Source organism: Cheilinus undulatus, linkage group 8 (assembly GCF_018320785.1).
Source record: "Cheilinus undulatus linkage group 8, ASM1832078v1, whole genome shotgun sequence".
Taxonomy (NCBI): domain Eukaryota; kingdom Metazoa; phylum Chordata; class Actinopteri; order Labriformes; family Labridae; genus Cheilinus; species Cheilinus undulatus.
Genome location: NC_054872.1, coordinates 49,569,659 through 49,594,001, shown reverse-complemented (window position 1 = coordinate 49,594,001; position 24,343 = coordinate 49,569,659). Strand labels below are relative to the sequence as shown.

The following is a 24,343-nucleotide window of genomic DNA, read 5'->3' as shown; positions in this document are numbered from 1 at the left end:
ACTTTCAATATTTCTTGATTTCATATGGTCATATTTTTAATTTCAACTTGTTGTTTACTCTGGAGCAAAGTTTAAAACTAGAAAAGCACTCGGAGAGCGCAGACCTCCGCCATTAGCCCTATCTCCCAAAAGTAAAGAATCCTTTAAAAAATCTTTAGTATGACCCAAAGTTTGTGATGGGAGTGAATTCAGTCATGTAATTTGTATATTCTGACATCACCAGGCAGCCTCCACCACCATTGGCTGTGGGTTTCCTCCCATGGCTTCTACTCTAGGCTTCAACCACATCTCTATCTCCAAAGCGTTTATCATTCCTGATTTCATCACTATTCACGGTGTTTTGACCCCCCCCACATCCCCATGTGACCCCCACCCCCACCACAGCATTCACCAATTATTCCCTCCCCAGTGGGGTGGAAGCACAGTGGGGAAAAGCATTGGCTTCGCTAAGTGATGACTGTCATGGTGGACGCATTGCCTGCCAGTTCAAACAGACGCACTGACAGTCTCACCCATGGTCTCACCGGACGACTGAAAATCATGGCAGAAGGTGAATATTCGTCTATTCCTCCCAGCATTGTGAGTGTTCTCGCTACAATTTGCTGTCTTTCTCTCTGTTACACTCCGACTCATCCCTGCGACCGGGCGTGCATCTTTCAAACTCTATAAACTCCAAAACTTTGAATAGAAACACAGCCAAAAATGCTGCTGGGATTGAAGTTACTCATGTCCGCCATCTCCTGGTGTAAAGTAGCAACAACAGTAGAAAAGCACTCAGAGAGCACAGCCCTCCAGGATTAGCCCTATCTCCCAGTAGTACATAATCCTCTAAAAAATTCCTGGATCCAGACAGTGATCCGGATCACTCCCAAAATCTAATCAGTTCTTCCTTATGCCATTTCTGACATTTTCTGAAATTTCATCAAAATCTGTCCATAACTTTTTGAGTTATGTTGCCAACAAACTAACAAAACAACTAACAAACCATGCCGATCACATAACCTCCTTGGCAGAGGTAATAAGAAGGGAAATATTTTGATCATTAAGAAATTTTTCATGATGCAGAGTAGAGCTTCAAACCTGTAAAAGGGAGCAAAGTCAACCACACGGTGGCACTTCTGAAACTCCCACGACTTTATCTTCTGGCACTCTCGGTGGGCTCTGAATTTGACTTTGACGCTGCCATGACACAGGAAGGACGTCGGTCTGCGGGGCGGGTGCTGCTGTGAGCAAACCTCATTTCCCTCGACTCGCCACGACTCGGCAAACTCGTCGACGTCAAACTTGAACTGACCATCCCCTCCCATGGTGTCGTCTCGTTTGTGGCCGTTGTAGTTTCCACAAAGACCGCAGAGGCGTCCGCGCAGATGGGGTGCGGCTACTACCTCGACGAAGCTGTCGCCGTCCCACGTGATTTCAAGACCTACAAAGAGACACAAAGAGAGATAAAAAGCACAAGTTACTGATAAGTCATCATCTTTGATAAAGCAGAAGAACTGAGCTTTAAGCATGGCCTTTCGTCTTAACCCAAGCTCTTTGAAGTAGCTTTATCTACCGACTTCAATATCCTGAACAGCATTTGGGGCAGGGGTGTCAAACTCAATGACAGCAGGGGCCAGATTCTGTATTTAAGGTCTTACCTGAGAGCCAAAATGGGTCAAAATTTAACCATAGTCTGTCAACCGTAACAGTAACAAATCATGGGGAAAAAAACAAGCACTGATGATGAATGATGCTGAGATTTAAAACAAATCTAAATTTAAAAAAAAGTAAAAAAGGCTCAAAATCTGAGATTAAAGAAAATAAATATTTTTTTCAAAAAGTCAAAACACAAAATGTTTAAAGGTGAAAATAAGAGATACAAAGACAAAATTATGAGTTTTAAAAGTCATAATTTCAGATAAAATTAGAAGTCATGACCTTAGAGCGGGGGTGTCGAACTCAATCACAACAGGGGCCAGATTATAAAACCTTGTTTCACCAGTAATGAAATATGGAAAAAAAAAACAAACTTAGCACTGATGATAAATGATTTTGACATTCAGAAAGTTAAAAAAGATAAGTTTAAAGGCTCACAATCTGAGAAAAGTAAATTCGTTTGTTCAAAAAGGCCAAAACATGAAATTGAAATTTAAAAATAATGTTTTTAAAGGCAAATATATTAGAAAGAAGTCAAAATCATGAGTTTAAAAGGTCAAAATATGAAATAAAATATGTAATCACGGAACTGAAAGTCAAAATTTAATTCAAAATTTTAAATTGTGAGTCTAAAAAGGCAAACTATGGGATTATGAAATCAAAGTCTGGAGTTCAAAATATGAGCTAAAATACAAAATAATTGGTTAAAAAGGTCAAAATATGACATAAAAACTAGAATTATGAATCTTAAAGCTCAAAATATTATCAAAGAAGCCAAAATTATGAGTTGAAATGCTCAAAGTATGAATTAAAAAGTCAAAATCCCAAGTTTGAGTCCTAATTGTGAGATGCTAATTTGAAAATGTGAAATTAAATCAGAAATGCATTTTTTCCCACATTCCTGACCTTTTATCTAAATATTTTCACTCCTTACTTTTTCAGATTTTGTGACTTAACAAGCATATCTTTAATTATCAAGGATAAGTTCACATTTTTATACTTTTGCAGAAATCTGCAGACCTCATACTGACGGGCCAGTTCTAACAGAAATATGAGATTATCTTGCAGGCCGGATTTAACTGTTCCACGGGCCGGATTTGGCCCCAGGGCCTTGACTCTGACACCTGTGCCTTAAAAGGTCAAAATCTGAGAGAATAGTCAAAATCATGGGTTTCAAAGGTAAAAAAAATTTAGATAAAATTCAAAATCCTGAGTACGAAAGGTTAAAATATGAGATAAAATTTTAAATTGTGAGTGTTAAATGTCAAAATATGGGATTTAAAGTCAAAATTAGGAGTTGACAAGGTCAAAACGTGAGAAAAAACAAGAATTAAAAAGGTCAAAATGTGACATAAAAAGTCACAGTAATAACTTTAAGCCATAATTGGGAGATGCAAAATTGAAAATATGAAAAGTAAACACTTTTTAATTCATTTTCCCACATTCCTGACTTTTGATGTAACTATTTTTACTATTTATTTTTCAAATTTTCATGATTTAACAAGGATATTTTAAATAATCATGGTTAAGTTCACATTTTTATACTGGAGGATTGCTGCAGACCTTATGCTGGTGGGCTAGTTATAATTAAAGTATCTGTCTGGATTTGGCCACTGGGCCTTGAGTTTGGCCCCCCTGATTTAGGGTGTTTTGTCATTAAAATTTGTTCGAAAGAAATATATATGCTTTTATATACTGCTGTAAGACATATTAAGTAGTCATTATTGAGATGAAAGCTCCATAAATGTCTGATTTTTAATAACAGCAGTAGTTGGTCATACAATTTCTGCTGTTAATAGAGGAAAAAAATCTCCATTGATTGCTTTTAATGCAAACTAGAGATGATAAATGAACATCAAAAAGATTATTATGTGCTGACCTGCAATGGTAGTAAGTTTGAGGAGGTATCCGTCCAGGTCTATGTGCACCCCAGTGCCGTGGTAGGGCAGGGCGATGCGGGTGCCATTCCTCCGAACCGTGAGGTGCTGATGAAGACTTAGGATCAAACCTCCAAGTCTGACCTCTACAGACTGAGTCCAGGAGAAGGATCGAGTACGCCGGGCATCATTCTTCACCAATACCTAATAGTAAAAAACAACCATAGGACATGAAAAGCTCCGCTAACTCATCATTTCTGTAAAATATCCAGAGCTTTAATCTCCTGTCTTACCGTGAAGCTGGAGTCTGGATGGTTGATGTTGTTCCCTGGTCCTCCAAAGGGGGTGCCGCCACAATCCCGAGTCAGAACATACTGACAGGTCCCCTGGAAGTTAAAGGTCCGCCCATCGAAGGTGTTGTAGTGAGGGTCTCCAAAGACTGTGCAAACACCCGGCTCTGCAGAGGAGACATGTAAAGATGGAGCAAAAGAAACAGAATTAGGTCACTGCTGGCACTGAAAATGTCTTAAAATATAAGCTGAAGAAAACAAAGATGTCTTTCTCTGCTCTGTTTCCAGAGCAGCAGACGTTTTCCAAGGACAGGTGTTGATGTTTGCTAGCCAGCAGCAAAAATGACAATAAATCATAAATGAGGAAATGTGAGACAGAAATCATCAGACTCTGTTAGAAGTGGAACCCGGATCTGTGGTATGGTTTAACGTTTGCTTTAGTAACTGAACTACAGTCTTTATTATGAGGAGACACGTTTTATGGACTCTTTGTAGTCCTGAAATGGTGCATTTACAGCCATTTTTCCTAACCACAGTCTGGACCGACGTTCATGGGAAATGCTCAGCTGACGCTGGGGCTAGACTCGGATTTGTTTTCACTGCCTTTTAAAGCACGATTTATATATTTGTCTGATATACCAGGACTGTTTTAAGTCCTCAAATTCAGGACTTCGGTTTGGATGTTTGGGGATGTGTGAATATTTAGAGAAGGAGGAAGCTGAGGGGTTGAGAAGGACTTACTTACTTTCAGTGCAGACTGGACAGCAGCCGGTTCTGTTCAGGATCTTATTCTGCAGAGATAAGGCACAGACAGTGTTAGAATCACTCAGGGGGATAAAAGGAGGAAACAGACCACCTCTGACAGGATGCAGACGTGGTGAAAGGTGAGAACATCACAGGTATTTCAGACAGGAAGGAGCTGGAGAAGCTACAGAACGTAGAAAAACACTGTAGGGTTTGAAACACGAGGACAAGTAAACAGCTCTTTAAATTTAGGTCACATTATTTTATAGATTTTTTTTTTATTTAACTTCAAATATAAATGTTAACAGAATAAACACCTCTTTTAATTAAGGTCACATTATATTATAGATTTTTTTATTTAGCCCCAAATATAAATGTTTACAGAATAAACAGCTCTTTAAATTCAGGTAACATTATTTTATAGATTTTTTTATTTAACTCCAAATATAAATGTTTAAAGAATAAACAGCTCTTTAAATTTAGGTAACATTATTTTATAGATTTTTTTTTATTTAACTTCAAATATAAATGTTAACAGAATAAACACCTCTTTTAATTTAGGTAACATAATTTTATAGATTTTTTTTTAATTAACTCCAAATATAAATGTTTACAGAATAAACAGCTCTTTAAATTTAGGTGACATTATTTTATAGATTTTTTTATTAACTCCAAATATAAATGTTTACAGAATAAACAGCTCTTTAAATTTAGGTGACATTATTTTATAGATTTTTTTATTAACTCCAAATATAAATGTTTTTAAGCCATTAACAAATCATTTTAAAACAAATGAATTTTCTTCAAATTTGTTTCTCATGAAAAATATTTCACAGCTACAAATAACAGATTTGATTCAACAATGACTTCTTGTCAAATAGGCTGCGTTATAGTTTTTCACCAAATGAAATAAGTGCTTTTGAATTAATAAATATTCAATTTGATGTTGCTTTTTGTACAGTTATTCACATTTTACCATCACAGAGACAGAAACCAGGTATGTGCACATCTACATGCACGGTCATTCAAATAATATTTTTTAGACCTGAGAGCAAAACATGGAGAAAATAACAGCAGAACATGTTCATAGAGGAACCAGCTAACATAATTTTGTGCATAAAAATATATGGAAAATTTTGGGCATAAATGGGTTAACCCATTTAAGCCCACTGGCAAAATAGTTGCTGAAGTTCATGCTTGTAATTTCCCTTCTATAGATAATTTTTAAAAGTCTTTTCTATCAGACATATACAAGTAAACACCTTAGGGCACGGTCTTGAGGGGGGAAACTGTCTCCATGCACTTCCTGTCACATGATATCTTACCTATTTTATTAAGAGCAGAACAGTGACAAATTGTCATATAATTTTGAGGATTTTGTGGTTGATAATTATATATCAACTTAATCATGAAAGTCTCTTAAATAACATAAACATTAGTTCAGATGTTCAGTATTTTGCGTGTGGAGTCATTCATTCCAGCAGTAATTATTGTTGCCAGAGGGCAAACACGTCAGTATTACTGTGAAAACACAGGCAGCAAGATTTCATTTCAATGTAATATTGGTGTACCATGGCTCAAATTTATCAAGAGAGTTTAACCCTTTGTGGGGTATTAAATAAGCCAGTCTTCAAAGGCATTATTTCACTCAGGCTCCATACTTGCTGTGTAAACCCACAGTGCACAGTGCAGGTTAAGTCAGGTTATAGCGTCAGGTGAGCAGATTTCTGAAGTGTAAACTGGCGACGTTTTCAGTTTATCAGAGTAAAACCACTAAATGTTGTCATGATGCCATACCAACTGGAGACAAAGTTTCATGCATTTTTACAAAAGGTTTTGCAGAAGAAATCAAACAGCCTTGCAACCTTGTTTTGAAACTGTAGTGAGTTAACAATTCATTAGTGATGAAAATACAGAACTAAAGAGCCAATAATCAAATACAATAATTTTTTTAAATCTATTTTTGTTAAAATAATTTCCATCAAGAGTTGTCATGGTGATGTAACATGTTATTGCTACTGAAAAACAACCACTTCCTGCTGTTTCATTTTCCCACTGCAACCATTTCACTGGCACAATGCAAGTTGACTTTTATTTTGAAGGAATACTAGAACGCCAACGAAAATGCCTGAGTTTAGCATCAAAAAGCGTCCGGTTTACGGACAAAGCTGACATTTCCTATTCTTTGATAGCAGATCAGTTTTAAATATGTCCAGGGGAGTTTTAACTGCATTTAAATGTGACCCGAATCAGTTTTTTTTCTGACAGTGTGAACAGCGCAAGTACGGAGCCCAGGAGGTGACATGAACGTTTTTTTTTTTCTTTCTAATACACACATGCGATTTAGTATCTCGTGCATGCATTTTATTCGTATCTCGTGTGTGTGATTTCTCAGTATCTTGCACGTACGCTTTATTCATATCGTATGCACGAGATACAAATAAAACGCATGCGCGAGTTCTCCGAGTTGGATTTAAGAACATATGGTGTATGCGTTTCGCGGTGGTGGTAAAGGAGCATTAGATTTTGCTGTAAAACCCATAACAAGCTCGGTAGCTTCTGCAGCATGAACACAATCCTGTAGTCCGCCATTATCTTTTTGACCGGACCCGCACAGGCGCCTTAAGAGAGCTACGCTATGTGTGATGTAAAGATGCGGTTAGCCATCCACACAGAGACGAAACGGTAGTCGTTTACGGATTTATGCACTCTGGGACTCGTTTTTAAAAAGTATCATTTACAGTCACCCAAACGCTGTTACTGTGTGGATGAAACGCCAATCTGACAAAAAAACTTTTGCGTATACTTATACGCCTGAATTCGTTTCTGTGTAGACGGGCCTAAATTTGAAAGCTACAGCTGATGGTTGAACACTTAAGTCAGGGGTGTCCACTTCTGTTTGGCCCTAAGCAAATTTTATAATTAAAATGAAGCATGTCCCGCATTAGAACATGAAGCTTTTGCTTGAATTTTTTGTACTTCTGAGATTCAGCAGAAGGTGGTGCTGCCATGCTAATTCTCTAAAAAAACATTTTGACAAGAATTTATTGATGTGTTTCTTAAAATTTGTGTTTAAACTAAGATGACACTGTAAATGGTAAGCATATTATATCCTGATGTATAAAGCCCTTATTGATTACCACAGCAAATAGCAGTACCAACAGCAATCCGGATGCATAGCCAGTGGTAGCCAAGGCCAATCAGGGTCCCCTGAAATCTGATTGGTCTCCCCAAAATCCTTAAATTGATTGCCTATTCTCCTTTTCAACCTAGCTATGTGTGCACGCTCGATCATGTAGAATAGCTAACCCTTCATTAGACTGGTTTTACTTACTTCAGTATCCTCAAGGTGGAGGAGGAACGTGGCCCCACCATTTTTATATATTTCTATATGTGGCCCTCAGTGGAAAAAGTTTGGACACCCTTGATTTAAGTCATTTATTCTCATTTGTTCTGCAACTAAGTTAAATTTATTGATATAAAATGACATGCAGTCTTAATTAAAGACTGTTCCAGGATTTCTCTGCAGAAAATATGCAAAACAGTTCAAAATGACAGAATGGAAACTACAAATATTTAGGAAAACCGTCACCATAGATGAGTGAGAAGTTCCTGGGACGTCCTGGCTACAAACAGTTAAACACAGGATGAAAACAGCTCCCTTTTTCCACATTTTTTTGGCACCGATAACAAAGGTAGCAGTCCTGTTTTCACGCTGTCACTCAAACCAACAGAACAGAAATTAAATGAAAGGTTGAAAGAGGAAAAAGTTCCCACTCCGACACATTCACAGTCAAACGGGGACGACCACAAAGACACCGATACTCCGACTTCAACCGCTGAACTCCGCGTGTGTAACAGGAAACTTTGTGTGTACAGTTTGTTTCAACTTCATCAGAGGAGCACATCAGACGAGGTTTTTGTTGCCTGAGGGAAGCCCTTCTTTTTTCCTCTCTCTCTCCTCTCGTCTGTCATCACATACAGACGTACACTCAATACACACTCCAGAGCCCTAACCTCTGCACAAAGGCCGAGCTCTGTCTTTGAAGAGGGTTGCCTCTCTCTCTCTCCCTCGGTCTCTAATACACTCACACTGTGACAGAGATTGGTTTTCAGGGGGCCTAAATATAGGGAGCCTCTTCTTTGCTGTCACTCACACGTCACGCAGACAAAAGGCTGTTCAGAGACTCACTGTCTCCACTGGGACGTGCACTCTCTGCCGACCTGCCGCTGACCGCAGGATGACGGCATGGGAGACTGTGTGAGCATGTGCTGAGATTGAGGTGTGCTGTGGCGACCTCTGTGAGAGAGATGAGGGACCGAGCTGAGATCAGACGACACGCAAGAAGCATTTATTTGACAAAGATACACAAGGGAAGGTGTCAGTGGAAATCAACCTGACATTTTCTTCACTAGTGGGAATGGGCCACGCAGGGAAATAAGTCAGATTTGGTCTACTAAGAGGTCAACCTGGAGGGCACTTTGTCAAACTGTGTATACTACCAAGGCAAAAGAGGGCAGTTTATCTATTTATCCCACTTAAAAGGGTACCAAAGAGGGTTCTGTGTCATATTTGTCTACTTAAAGTGCACTTTGTCTTGTCAAATTTTGTCCACAGGGCACCAAAGAGGGACCTTTGTCTAATTTTGTCCATGTAGAGGGCACTAAGAAGGGCACTTTATCAGTTTTGTCCACTTAGAGGGAACCAAAGATTAGTCTAATTTTGTGTACTTCCTAGTGTACCAAAGAGTGCACTTCGTCTGATTTTGTCCACTAAGAGGACACCAGTGAGGAAACTTTGTCAAATGCTGTCCAAGAGGGCACTTGTTATGTTATGCACTTGCCATGTTACTGACCATAATGGCATCCAGCAAGGGGCTTGGTCAGATTTTTGGACACCAAAGAGGGCACTTCGTCCAGTTTTGTTTACTTGTAGGGGAATCCCAGAGGGCACTTTATCATGTTGATTTACCATAGAATAATCCAAAGTACTTTATCAAATATTGTCTACTTACAGGACATCAAAGTGGGCGTTTTGTCAAATGTTTTTTAGCATGCACCAAAGTAGGCACATTATCAAAATTTTGGTCTACTTTGTTTGCCCCAAAGAGAGCATTTTAACCACTTTCAGGTCACCCAAGAGGGCACTTTATCACGTGACCTACCATAATAGCATCCAACATTGCACTTTATCAAATTTTATCTGTTAACAACACACCATAGATGGCAACTGGTCAAGTTTTGTCATCAGAGAGGGCACCGGAGAGGGAACATTGTCAAATTTTGTCCACTTGGGATGCACCATCCACCATATTGATGACAATGTGGGCACCAAAGAGGGCATATCATACTTTGTCCACTTAAAGGACAGCCAAAAGGCCACTTAATCATCTTATCCCCCACAATGGCATCGAACAGGGCACTTAATCAAATTTTGTCTATTTATAGGACACCACAGAGGGCACTTTGTCAAATTTTGTCAACTCAGAGGGCACCAAAGAGTACACTTTATCATTATGATCTACTATAAAGGCTCATAACCAGGCATTTTGTGAATATTTTCCTACTTACAGGGCATCAAAGAGAGCACTTTGTCGAGTTTTGTTGACCAAGAGGAACAATAGAGGGCACTTTATCATGTTACGTACAATAATGGCATCTAACCATGCACTTGGTCAAATTTTGTCTATTCACAGGTCACCACAGAGGGCACTTTGTTATATTTTGTTCACCCAGAGGGCACCAAATATGACATTTTATTATGTTTACTCTATCTAACATAAAGGCATCCAATAATGCACAGTAGTGTGGTCAAATTTTTTCCAATCAAGGGAAACCAAAGAGGGCATTTTGCCAAATTTCGTCCACTAAAAGGACACCTTAGAGGGCATTTTATCATGGTGATCGACCAAAAAGGAATCAAACAAGGCACTTCTGCAAATTTTGTCTTCTAAGAGGAAACACAATAGTGCACTTTATCGTGATATTTACTATAATGGCAGCAAACTGAGCAGAAACAGCCAAGATTGTGTTGTCTGACCTTTGGCATGAGGGAGGTGAATTCATGGAGGTCCAGGTAAAGTATGGATAACATGACTTTGACAGCTTGTGCTTTATTGTAAAGATCTGGTCCCTCTTACCATAACAATCATTTAAAGCATGTTGAGAGTGAAACTTTGTCTTTTACTGGAGATAAAACTCCCTGCAGACCACCTACATCATCCTACAGTTGCCTCTTCTGACCACCAGCAACAGGTGAGGGCTTGTTGTAACCGCTGGAAGCGTGTGAACTTGGACTAACGATGACACCGGCTTTGACTGCGTGACCGTCAGCGGCCGGTGGTATGCAAGGAATCCACTCCATCACCCACCAGCCGACAGATGACCCCCTAGCCACCTCTGCGACAGGTGAACGCAGCACAAACCTTCCCACTGCCAACAGTTCCCAGAGTGTTTGACAGCTCCTGTCACGCCTTAGCTTTGCATGATCACTAATGTGCTAAATGGGAAAACATTCCCGATGTGGAGGAGAAAGCTAACGGTCATTAAAAGTGACTAATCTGATTCCGTCTTTATGCAAAAGTAAGCAGCTTTGCTACGGTTTTGAGTTTGAATGTTGGTTTTGGCCACTCTGTCTGTAAATCAGCCGAGTGTTGCTCTTTGGAGACGTCACACTTATGAAGTGAAAATGATGCTGTTAGTCATGGGCTGTAAACTTTGAAAGTCAGACAGTCAGGTCAAAGGGAGAACAGATAAAGTGGAGTGACAGGGACAGGGTAGATGACTGTTTATAAGCAGAAAGTAAAGCAACATCCTTAGCCACATTTCCACCAAAAGTGCGAGAGACTGAAGTGACTGTGTTACTTTTCAGGAAAATCAAAAGTTCCTTAAGACAATTTGGGGTGAAGACGGGGTCTTCAAAGTCTTAAACTTAACTTAGACAACCTTACATCATTTACCTTCTAGGTGAGATTTTTAGATCCTAGAAGATTTGGAAAATTAATTTTCTGGGGTGTTAAAAAGCCTTCAAAATACTTTGTTAACTCAACATTCAGCACTACAACTCCCATCACCAATGTCCCTGTACTTTTATAAGTACCATGCCATCTTACTGATCTTACTGAGGCTTCATGAAGTCCCTAAAACATTATTTAGATCCTGGTTTCTCCTTAAGTCCTTTGTCTCGGGGACTGCAGCTTCTGACGCCACATTTAGGCAATGCATAAAGGCCTTCAGATACCAAGTGGTAATCCTTAAAGTTTTGCGTTGATGCACTTCAATGCACACTGAAAATGGTTTGATACCCGATTGCTTAGACTGCATCCCGGCCAGCATGTCCTTGTGGGCCCCGCATGGATTATATGGGGGGTTCATTACCTGTCCCATGTGGGTTCGTCCGTGGGTTCCATAGTGGCCCCACCTGTGATTGCCCTTTTGAATTGCAAGTGTGGATCAGCCTATATAGGTCTCATCTCTACAGATGCAAGATAGATCCTATTTGTAGTTAACATAGGCAATTGCAAGGATCTCTAGATGGGGCCTATATGGGTCTCTTATGGGCTGATCCTTACCTGCAGTTCATGTGTAAAATCACAGGTGGTGCCACCATGGAGCCCATGGACAAACCCACATGGGACCCATATTGCAGCCCACTTATTACCCATACGGGGCCCACATGGACATGCTGGCTGGGATAGACATGGTTTTGGGGGCTTTCAATGAGTATTGGTATGCATTAAAGAATTGAAAATCAACCCATAAACTACCTAAGAGCAGACAAAGCCTTGCGCCGCCCCCTAAGATATTTGGAGCCCGGACCCCAGATTGGGAACCAATGCACTAAAGGACCAGTACAACTACAATAATACATCACCACTCTCTTGTAACTTGTCACCATGAATGGAGTCGTCACTTCATCTTACCATTACCCCACAAGGTGTATTACTGAACATGGCATCACTCTCTCCTGTATGAGCATGTTTATGACAACATGAGGGGAAAAGCTGCTAAAGAGGCTCATCTATTCTCTTAGCTTGTTGCTAATTCACCCTCGTTTATTCATATCACCAACAGCTTCACTGCACACGGCATGTCAGGACCAAGCCACGCTAAGAGAGCTACAAAAATGATGTATGGACAGGTGTTTGCATAAAAGGTGGGAAAGTGAGTTTTGATGTCGTGTCGTCACCAAAGATGTATCATGCATGCATCATATCCAAATGCACAAAATGCAATGTAGACGTAAATAAGGGCCTGAGACTGTGATGTAAAGTTCACACAAGATGCAGGCTGGTGGCCTTCCTGTCACTCACTGAGGGGCAGCTGGTGATTGGTACACACTGTTTAGGTCGACACTCGATGTTTCCTTTAACACAGGCACAGAGAGTGCAGTTGACTGAGGACCACATGTCTCCTTCCTGCAGAAAAGAAACAAAGATCAGAATAAAGTCTGCAGAGACATGAACATCTGACATTTGTAAACTATTCATACATCTCTTTTTGTCTATGCATCCATTCTACCCACATCTGTCTGTCCATCCATGCATCTATCTGTCCATCCATGCATCTGTCTGTCCATCCATGCATCTATCTGTGCATCCATGCATCTGTCTGTCCATCCATGCATCTATCTGTCCATCCATGCATCTGTCTGTCCATCCATGCATCTATCTGTGCATTCATCATTCCTCTGTAAAATTCATCAATCCAGCCAATTATTAACATCTCTGTAATTCATCAGTTTTTCTGCTCCTCCATTATCTATCTCTATCAATTCGTTTATCTCTCTATCATGAAACCATCCATCTATCCTTCCATTATCCATCCACCCATTATCAATCAAGCCACCCCTGCACTTATTTATGTTCAATTATAGACTATTCATGTATCAGCTGATAATCCATTTATCTATAATGCATCCATCATCAGTCAGCTTCAACCATCTGTACTTCCATTCCATCTGTCTAATGAACTGCCAGCCTCTCTACGTCATCCATTCATCCATCTGTTCCTGAGGTATATATCTATTCTTAATTCGTCACCCATTTCTCATAAAGCCATTGATCCTTCCATCTGTCAACAAATGCACCACACAACCATCCGTTTATTTATACCATCCATCTAAGTCATTTATGCATCCTCCATTCTGACAATCTATTCATCTGTTTATCCATAAATGTTGCAATTATCAATTCCTCTATCCATCCACTGTCCATTTATCCATCAATCAATAAGCCAATCTAATCATCCAATACAGACCAGGCCAACCACTCATCCACCCATGCATCCCAACATCCTGTATCCATCCTGCTTCCTCACCCTGTAGATCTTGTTCCGGACTCTGCAGTACTTCACCTCCTCCACCTTCACATAAGACAGACACTCAGGGCAGCAGTGGTCGCCTTGACAAGACCCCGGCCGAGAGCAGCGCCTCCTGCACACCACCGTGGAGTCCTGGGAAGAAGACAGCCCAACAAAAAAGAGATATGTCGTCTGTTTAAGTGATTCCAGAAGCAACATGCATGTTCTTAAAGATACATGTAGTATCTGTCTCAGTATTGACGGTGGGGGATGAGCTTTTGGATATTCATTTGGTACCTTGCAAGTGCAGGTGGTGCAGTTGTCATGAATGAAAGAGTTGCCATTCTCGTAAACTTCGCTGTGGAACAAGCAGCTTCCCAAGGACAAGTCGAAGACCTTCCTCTGACCTGGAGGAAGAGTGGCAGAAAAAATGCATTTTGACAGCGGCCTCAAAATGAACATGGCATATATCTTGCGAGAGGTCGGAGTGGTACTTCTGGGATACGCCAGGCCAACCAAAGTGCATGCAATGAGACAGCAAAGATTAACAGGAGGTTTGCTCTGGAGCAGTGATACTCAACGCCTGGCTCTAGAGCCACATGTGGCTCTTTTGTGATGATTTGTGGCTTTTCTATGTCTTTATTTGAAATTTTTTTTGCACAGAAAACCTTAAAGAAGGTCAACTTTGACCTCAGAAATTATCCATTGCAAGCTACATTAATCAGTTTGTTTGCCACTTGTGTGCAAGTGGCTTTAATTGTCAACCTTTATTTTTTGCTTACATTTCCATTGCCTTTAATTCGCAATTTTTCCCCCTTTATCCCTTTTGTTGACAACTTTTGGACCATTTTTGTCACTTTAACCTAGTTTTGGCCCTTTTCTTTTTTTAATCAGTTTTTGCCTCTTTTATCCATTTTTTTGCTATTTGCAAATCCCTCCTCCCCTTTTGCCAATTTTTGCCACATCTCGCCCATTTCAGCTTCCTTTTTCCATTGAAGGCCACTTTTTTCCCCATTTTTGCCACTCTTGCTGCTTTTTGCCCATCAAAGTCACTTTTCACTCATTTTTGCCATGTTTTTACTGCTTTTTGACCTTTTTTGCCACCTGTAACTACTTTTTTCTATTATTTTTGCCAAACTTTTACCCAGTTTTTCGGCAATTGACTGGCGACCAGTCAAGGGGTGTACCCCACCTCTTAGCCAATGACAGCTGGGATAGGCTCCAGTCCCCAGTGACCCCCAAGTGGATAAGTGGTTTAGAAAATGGATGGATACCCAGTTTTTGCAATTTTGTGCCAATTTTGTCCTTGTTTTTTTACCCAATTTTTGCCAATCTGCCACTTTTTGACCTTTTTTGCCACTTTAACTTTTTTTATGCCACTTCTCCCCACTTGATTGTCGCTCTTGCAAAGGTTTTTTCCAAGAATTTGGCTCTTAGGTTGAGCAGGGTTGAGTAACAGTGCTCTGGAGTATGCTTTGTATTCAGATCTTTGCACAGATTGAATATGTTGAGTTGAAGGTAAGAGGGTAACTATGGTAAAAGTTTTAACTATTATTTCATATGCATCATAAAGTTAAATGCTTGGGCTCACCAATGCATCTGGGGCAGCACTGTCCAGGCGGGGTGTGGCTGAGGTGGGTGGGGCATGAAAGGACAGGACACACCTCCCTCATGCAAAGAGTCCGCCCTCCCTGAAATAACAAAACGCCATGAAATCAACAAAAGATTGTCCTGCATGTTGCAGCTCCTAGCCTCGAAAAAAAAAAGTATCCACACAATGAAATAAATATTTATCAGCATGCACATCATTTCTAATATGCTATGGGGACAAAGTTTGATTGATTATTGTTGAGTTCAGATAAAACGATTTCGCAGACATTTCACTGCATGGTATTTCCACGTCATCTTAAACATTAAGAGGAAAATATGTGATTATTTTGACTTCCGTTCAATCAGATTTGACAAGAAAATATAGATTCTAGGGTGCAGATATATATTATTGTAGTCCTATCCTCTTTTTATAAGAATAAGTCTTTTAAATCAAATTTTCATAGACAGAAAATGAAAATGATCAAAAAGGCAACATCATACTTTATATTTCCATATCAGTTAGATAACTACAAGGCCTCTGTGCGTGAATCTTTGTTAACCACCCTACAGGTTGCCCAAACGAGGTGCAAGCACATTAATACTGTAATGTGTTTATGGACGTACCTGCAGGGTTTGTTTGTCTAATGGAGGAGGAGGGAGGAGGAAGAGTGGGTGAGGTGAGGGGCAAAAGGGGGAGGAAAGAAAATCAGAAAGAGGATGTTGTTCCAACCAAAACTTTGTGACTCCCCGGAGACTCCAGAATAACTTATTTAGAGGACAGAGGCCCCCCCCCACACACACACACACACAAACAGTCCTCCAGGTCAGAGAGTAAACACAGGAGTGAGAGAGGCTGGACTCACAGTGCAGGTACATTTGATGCAGGGTTTGCCTTCAGGGCTGAACTCCTCCTTCTCTTTATAAAGACGACCCTCGAAGATGCAAGCTGCAGAGACAGTGTACAGTTTTTACAATCTTATTCACTTTGTGTTAACCCCAATTTTTCCCAGACATGAAAACATTGAAAATAACATGTCACTGGTAATCCACTGAAATGATCAAGATTATTTTTTCTTTTTAAATGTGGAAAAGTAGATAAAAAAGGGCGTTTTACTGCTGGGATAATGTATTCTAAATTAAAGTTTGCAGAAATAGCTCTACATTCTGACAGAAATCACTGAAATAAAGTGTTTGCTTATGTCTGCATTGTTTCTTTATTTTAGTTTAACGTGCAAAAGCATTACATTAATGCACGGGTGTCAAACTCAAGGCCTGGGGGCCAAATGTGGCCCGCAGTGCAGTTTTACCTGGCCCGCAAGATCATATCTTAATTAGAATTAGCCTGCTGCAATGAGGTATGCAGATTTCCTCCAGTGTAAAAATGTAAATTTAACCTTGAAGATTAAAAAGTCTTCTTAAATTATAAAAATCTGAAAAAGTGAGGAGTAAAAATATTTAGATAAGAAGCCAGGAATGTGGGAAAAGAAATTAATTTGTGTTTTGATATTTCATATTTTCAATTTAGCATCTCACAATTAGGACTCAAACTTTGGATTTTGATTTTTAATTTCATACTTTGAGCATTTCAACTCAGAATTTTGACTTCTCGTTTAACATTTTGAGCTTTAAGATTCATCATTCTAATTTATAAGTGATATTTTGACATTTTTAACCAATTATTTTGTATTTTACCTCATAATTTCAACCCCAAACTTTGATTTCATAATCCCACAGTTTGACCTTTTAGGCTCACAATTTAAAATTTTGAATCATATTTTGACTTTTAATTTCATGATTAAATATTCTATTTCATATTTTGACCTTTTAAACCAATGAGTTTTATTTCTTTCTAATATATTTGCCATTAAAAAAAACATTATTTTGCCATTTCAATTTCATTTTTTGACCTTTTGAACAAATAAATTTACTTTTCTGAGATTGTGAGCTTTTAAACTTATCTTTTTAACTTTTTACAAGTCAAAATTGTTTATCATCAGTGCTACTTTTTTCATATTTTATTACCGGTGAAACAGGGTTGACAGTTTATAGTTAAAAAGGTGAATCTGTTAGGCCCTCAGGTTAGTCCTGAATCCAGAATCCAGAATCCGGCCCCTGCTGTTATTGAGTTTGACCCCCCTGTCTTAGGCCCTGTCCACACGGAAACGAATTCAGGTGTATACGCAAAAGTTTTATGTCGTATCGGCGTTTAGTCCACAGGAAACAGCGTTTCAGGTGACTGTGAACGATACTTTGTAAAAACGGGTCCCAGCGTGCATAAATCCATAAACGACTACCCTTTCATCTCCATGTGGACGGCCAACCGCATCGTTCTTGAAATGATTACGTCACACATAGCGTATCTCCCTTAAGGCGTCTACGCGGGTCCGACCAAAACAATAATGGCGGACTACAGGGTTGTGCTCGTGCTGCAGAAGCTGCTGAATCTGATGCTCCTTTACCACCGCTAAACGCATAAACCAGATGTTCTTAAATCCAACCAGAAGGACCACTAGAAGAAAGGTTGTATCTGTTTTCTGTGGTCTACTTCTTCTCCTTTGGTGCATTTCCGTGGCAGCGTTACAGCGCCACGTACAGGCTTGGCATATACACTACAGCGTTTTCAGTCTTTCAGTGGTTCCTGAAACGACTCCGTCTTTACTGCAACCTTTTTAAAAACGAAACGGCAGTATATCGTTTTCCTCTGCGTGTGGACAGAGCTTTAGATCTTTCCATGCTGGCACAGTTTGCTGGCCTGTTTGGGCAAAATCCAGCTGAACTGAGCACAATCTGAAGAGCCGTGTAACACCAGTCTCTACATTTGATCATGTTGGCTGTAGCTTTACAGCAGCATCACTGTGACTGAGTTTGTACTCACTAAGGCAGGTGGGGCAGCACTTCTTGGGGTGAATTTTTGGGTTCTTGCAGTGGACGACACACTGGACCTCGGACTCTGTGATGACGCCTTCCTGTCACAACCAGGAGGAGAAGATTTGCTTCCATTAGTTAAAAATCAACACTTATATTTTTGGTTACTGTCGTCTTTCCTCTTCATCCTTTTCTGTTTACTTCCTGTTATTGTTTATGCCCCTCTTTCCTCTTTTTCGCTCCTCCTTTCCCTCATTTCATCTCTACTGTTTGACTGCAAACATTCCCTTTGTTCTTGCATCCTTCCTTTCTTTCTTTTGCCTCTTCCTATCACCTTTGTTCCTCTCATCCATCCCTCCCTCTGCTCCTCTTCTGTCCCTAAACCTCTCCAGCTGCGTGGGTTTGTGTGCATTCAGATCTGAGGTCAAAGGTTCCTGCATGACGTCTGAGTTAGAAAAACAGTCCGCACGCTTCACCTCTCATCTGCTGATGGTCAGAAAAAACCAGACCGAGGTCAAACACAGAGTCACACACTCCAACACACACACACACACCTGACAGCGTCTGGTCATGCAGGGTTTGGTGGAGCTGGTCCAGGACACGGAGCTGTTGTAAGACCGTCCATCCAACATGCAGCCTGAGACAAAGAGAAGAAACAGAGAGATGTTAAAAATCAGAACTTTTTACTCTGTATAACTGATGTCAGAGGTAGAATAAAAGAAGAGCTGGGGTGGACTGTAGGCTGGAATATACAACGGCTGCCATTGGTGTAGCAATTAGCCAAGATGTAGTTTGTGGGCCACAAACAAGAGGAAAGAGTCGCACTGAGAGCTTCTCTTGGCAGAGAAGATGGCTTTGCACATCTCCTGACCGGCCTCAGCATGAGTTTTATCCACCAACACGGTCCTCTGCTCATAACCCATGGCAGCACCTGTCTGCTAAGCTCAGGTTACAACTGGAGCTGTACACGCTTTCTACCTGATTCTATCTTTTCGCTCTGGTTGGCCCATGATGAATGTGACAGAACACTTGTCCAATCACCTTCCAAGAATTTTTTGACAAGTCCTGCCCTTCCCAAACACTTTCTGTGGGAGCTTTCCCAAATGAATGTGAATTAAATCCACGCTATAGATACACTATATTGCCAAAACTATTTTCTCACCTGCCTCACAGCCTACACTCTTCTGGGAAGGCTTTCCACAAGGTTTAGGAGTGTGTTTGTGGGAATTTTTGACCATTCTTCCAGAAGCGCATTTTTGAGGTCACACACTGATGTAGGACGAGAAGGCCTGGCTCTCAGTCTCCGCTCTAATTCATCCCAAAGGTGTTCTCTCGGGCTGAGGTCAGGACTCTGTGCAGGCCAGTCAAGTTGATCCACACCAAACTCTCTCATCCGTGTCTTTATGGACCTTGCTTTGTGCACTGGTGCACAGTCATGTTGGAACAGGAAGGGGCCATCCCCAAACTGTTCCCACAAAGTTGGTAACATGGAGTTGTCCAAAATCTCTTGGTATGCTGAAGCATTCAGAGTTTCTTTCACTGGAACTAAGCGGCCAAGCCCAGCTCCTGAAAAACAAGCCCACACCATAATCCCCCCTCCACCAAACTTTACACTTGGCACAATACTGTCAGACAAGTACCGTTCTCCTGGCAACCGCCAAACCCAGACTCATCCATCAGATTCCCAGATGGAGAAGCACGATTCGTCACTCCAGAAAACACGTCTCCACTGCTCTAGAGTCCAGTGGCGGCGTGCTTTACACCACTGCATCTGACGCTTTGCATTACATTTGGTGATGTATGGCTTGGATGCAGCTGCTCGGCCATGGAAACCCATTCCATGAAGCTCTCTACCCACTGTTCTTGAGCTGATCTGAAGGCCACATGAAGTTTTGAGGTCTGTAGCCATTGACTCTGCAGAAAGTTGGTGACCTCTGCGTACTATGCGCCTCAGCATCCTCTGACCCCGCTCCGTCTTTTTACGTGGCCTACCACTTGGTGGCTGAGTTGTTGTCGTTCCCAGTCTCTTCCACTTTGTTATAATACCACTGACAGTTGACTGTGGGATATTTAGGAGCCAGGAAATTTCACCACTGGACTTGTTGCACAGGTTGCATCCTATCAGAGTAGCACACTGGAATTCACTGAGCTCCTGAGAGCGACCCATTCTTTCACAAATGTTTGTAGAAACAGTCTGCATGCCTAGGCGCTTGATTTTAAACACCTGTGGTCATGGAAGTGATTGGAACACCTGATTTCAGTTATTATGATGGGTGAGTGAATACTTTTGGCAATATAGTGTATATGAGACAGTCTATATAGTGTGTCAGATCTTGTATGTTATCTCCATATGCAATAAGAAACTCAAATGTGGCTTCGGGAGAAAAACAAGAATGGCAGAAGTTCAAAATCCTTGGCTGGCAGTCTTTGTTTGGGTGAAAGTTGCAGCAAAAACCAAGAAACAAGGAAAAGAATAATGGTGAAATCCTGACTTTTGTCATCTGAAACGAACCTCGACTTGGGATATGCCCCGACAACATTCAGAGGGGGTAAATCTGACCTAAAGTCAGGCTAAAAATCATTTAGTCCTTAACGGGTGTCCTTAAGATCCTGGGTATTTTTAGGGTAAAATGACTCTAAACCACTTTTCTCAGTAACTCCACACCCACTGACCCGTCCAGTCAGCACTAAATTAAAAGCTTCTTCATTTCATCCCATTTACAGTAAGTGGCCTCAGATCAATGTTCAACTTTCCACACAATGAAACCCGATGACAAGCATTGATCTGCTTTCCTCAGTGTAAATTAAACCCTGAGATACTGGATTATTGCAGAGGATGAACTTCAGATCAGATCTGATGATCTGAAAACCCACAGACACTCACTAACAGACTGCTGTGACAGCATGTCTTGACTCTTTTCAAGGCCTTTAAAGTCATTTAAAGTGCCGAGTCTTCTTACATAACACAGAGCGGTTAATTAGTGCACTTTTAAACCAAAGTGTTCCCAGTAAACCGGAGCAGACTGGGTGTGAGTTTTATTTAACTATGATTTCATAAAAGTGAGAAAACGGTGATATGACACGGCCGAGTCGGGGCGTTTTCTGCAGCTGAAGACACAAAGGGGTCCTAAATTTGGTCACAGCGGCCACAAGTCAACCACACAATACAAAACTAACAAGGGTCGCCGTGGCAACAAGGGGCTTTCCATGTCCAAGTCGAGTCGGTTCCACCTCTCTTAACGAAGTGCTGTGTCGTAAAAACGACCGAACCGCAAACAAAAGGACCTCGCCCCGGCCTGCTGAGAGCTGGGAGGTGAATGTGTGTGTGATATTATTTTTCTATTGAACCACGCCGCTCCACAAGCACAGGCAGAGCCAGAACAGCCCCCATGGAGGACTTTAAAGTGGTCTCTGACTTTTTTAAAGGAGTTTATGAAATGCACGGGTGATATGGTGGAAGATGTAAATGGAGAATTGTGGAAAATAGAAGCATTTTCTTCACAGGTGGAGTCTTAACCCTTTACTTAGGCTCCTGTGTTTGTCTTCATGGGTGAAAATCAAGTATTGATTCTAAAAAAGGCAAAATTCATAATTTTTTAACAGTTAACTAACAATTCCATGTCATGGATGAATCGTACATAATGAGGGAGAAAAGCTGATAAAAGTGGACTTCCTGGTCAACACTATGAGCTACATTGAAAGCATTTTGGGATCATTCATTTTGCAGGCAAACCTCTTCATACTGAGGCTGCATGGCAGCGCAGGGGTTAGCGCTGTTACTTCACAGCAAGAAGGTCCCTGGTTCACTTCCCAATCAGGGCCTTTCTGTGCAGAGTTTGCACGTTATCCCCGTGCACACGTGGGTACTCTGGGTAGTATTTTTGGTCCAGAGGCCGAATCAGGCATCAGTTCTCCAAAGAAGATGTCCAGCTTTTTATTTTGAAAGTTTAAAGAACGTTTTTAGACTTGTCTGACTTACCTTTACACCTCTCACAGCAGGCTCCGGTTTGTTTCACCACCAGAGCACAATCCTCAGAGACCAGCGGACATTTCTCCTGTTTACAGTCGGCCTTTCCCTCCTGAAAAACACAGAAACACACGAGTCAGGTCAGTACCTTGGAGTGTATTATGCACAACGTTGTTTCTGTTCTTCTCCCCCTTCATTTTTACCATCCTTTTTTGTGCTATCTTTTCCATCCACATGTTGAAACAGACAGAAAGTTCAAACTAAATCAATACAATAAAGTTTGATTCATAATGTGTAAAAACCACAGATGTTTGCACCCTGCATGACTTCATTTCAAACTGTGTTTTGAATTCAGCTTGGTCTAAATTTAAGGTTTAAAAAACTTTAACAGGGTAGTGCTGCCATGTACAGAAACCGTTTCCCCTCATCTCTCTCCATACATCTTTTCTATATTCAGCTGTTCTATCCTATAAATGCAGCGGTGTAGCTGGGGATTTTGGGCCCCCAGGAAGAAAATTACATGGCCCCCCTTAGCCAGCCAGCCACACAAAAAAATGTTGCATGATTTTATGAATATTCATGCATTTTAATGTATTTTTCAACTATAATTTTCCATATATTAATGAGCAATATTTGTCTGATAAAGGATTAAAATTATTTGTACTGTTTCCCTCACATTATATTTTGTGTTTATTAGCCTATTCCTGAAGTATGGCACAATATACCATTTTAGCTTTCTAACCCCCACATTAGGAAAATGCTTATGCATATCCTCATCAATTTTCCCTACTCTCATCTCCTCCATCATCCTCATCTTGCTCTCTATCCCTTCTTTCTTCTCCTCCAGGCTCGCTAGGGTTGGACTAAACGACTGATCATCAACTGGCAGCCATATCAGGCCCTCCAAAGCTTTCTGTCCGGCCCCCGAAACATAACTGAATTCAGAAAAGGAGGACAAGATGATGTTATGATTTTAAGGGTATCCTTTTGGCTTTCCATGTCTGCAGCTGTTAAATCCATCCCACAAACAATGAATATTGAAACAGTTTGAGAATGACTTAACATTTGATCTGTTTTTACAGAAATTTACTGTCATAATTAGTAGATACTTAAGGGTTAAGGTGCTGCAAAAATGACCAGATAAAGTGGTGAAAAGAGGTTAAAATGTTGCAAAAATTGATTAAAGAGGGAAAAGGGGTTAAAAAGTATCATAAATTGGTTGCAAATGACAAAAATAGTTCAAAAAGTAATAAAAATGGGTTAAGAATAGGCAAAAATGGAAGAAAAATAGCAAAGATGGATTAAAGAGTTACACTAAGAGGATAAAACGTGCGAGAAAATGGTTTAAAGGAGTTAAAGAATGGCAAAAATTTGGTTAAGGAAGCAAAAAGGGGCAAGATGTATTAAAAATGGGTTAAAGTGGCAAAAATACATCATAAATAGCCAGGCAAATTAGTGAAAAGGTGTTCAAGAGTGGCACACAAGGTAAATAATCGGCAGGAAATTCACAAAAGGGGGTTAAAGAGTAGCAAAAAATGGGTGAAAAGTGGCAAAATTTGGAAAAAAGTTGAAAAAATGTAATGAAAAGAGGCTATAAAGAGGCAGAAATTGAATAAATGTGGCAAAAATTGATAAGAGTGGCATAAAGGGGATAAAACATGCAGGAAAAGTGGTTGAAAGGGGTTAAAGAATAGCAAAAATTGGGTCAAAGAGGCAAAAAGGGGGTTAAAATTAGTTAATACTCGTGTTAAATCACAATTGTGAAGGGCCTATTCTCTGGGATTTTCAGGGGTCCAGCCAGTTCCATTGTCAGGCCTGTCTCCTTATATCTGCTGCATGATAGATAATGGGGATAGATCTCACTGGTAATGCCTGAAAACATCCGGTGTTTTGAAAGAAAATACAAATAGTACTACAATAATATGTTAACCAGACCAAAATATTTATTTAATTTTTGTGTATTTGAAAGTCCTGGCCCCAGAGTTTCTGTTGAGACTAAATCTGGCCTTTGTGCAAAGGTACTTGATGACCCCTGGACTAAACCATTTGGATTTTAATGAGGGGAGGAGCAG

The 24,343-nt window shown here is 40.5% G+C and overlaps 1 protein-coding gene across 1 annotated transcript in view; it reads right to left on the bottom strand.

Annotated features, from left to right (window-relative positions):
• The window catches only part of bmper (BMP binding endothelial regulator), a 62,482-nt gene that overhangs the window by 3,085 nt on the left and 35,054 nt on the right, over positions 1-24,343 (bottom strand). The window contains exons 3-14 of the mRNA XM_041794040.1: positions 22,284-22,383; positions 18,859-18,941; positions 18,315-18,405; positions 16,303-16,385; positions 15,441-15,540; positions 14,147-14,256; positions 13,868-14,002; positions 12,862-12,966; positions 4,551-4,596; positions 3,809-3,972; positions 3,518-3,719; positions 1,081-1,423 (exon numbers count right to left, since the gene is read on the bottom strand). Coding sequence (XP_041649974.1) covers positions 1,081-1,423; positions 3,518-3,719; positions 3,809-3,972; positions 4,551-4,596; positions 12,862-12,966; positions 13,868-14,002; positions 14,147-14,256; positions 15,441-15,540; positions 16,303-16,385; positions 18,315-18,405; positions 18,859-18,941; positions 22,284-22,383 — 1,562 coding nt within the window. The remainder of the gene's footprint in view (positions 1-1,080; positions 1,424-3,517; positions 3,720-3,808; positions 3,973-4,550; positions 4,597-12,861; positions 12,967-13,867; positions 14,003-14,146; positions 14,257-15,440; positions 15,541-16,302; positions 16,386-18,314; positions 18,406-18,858; positions 18,942-22,283; positions 22,384-24,343) is intronic.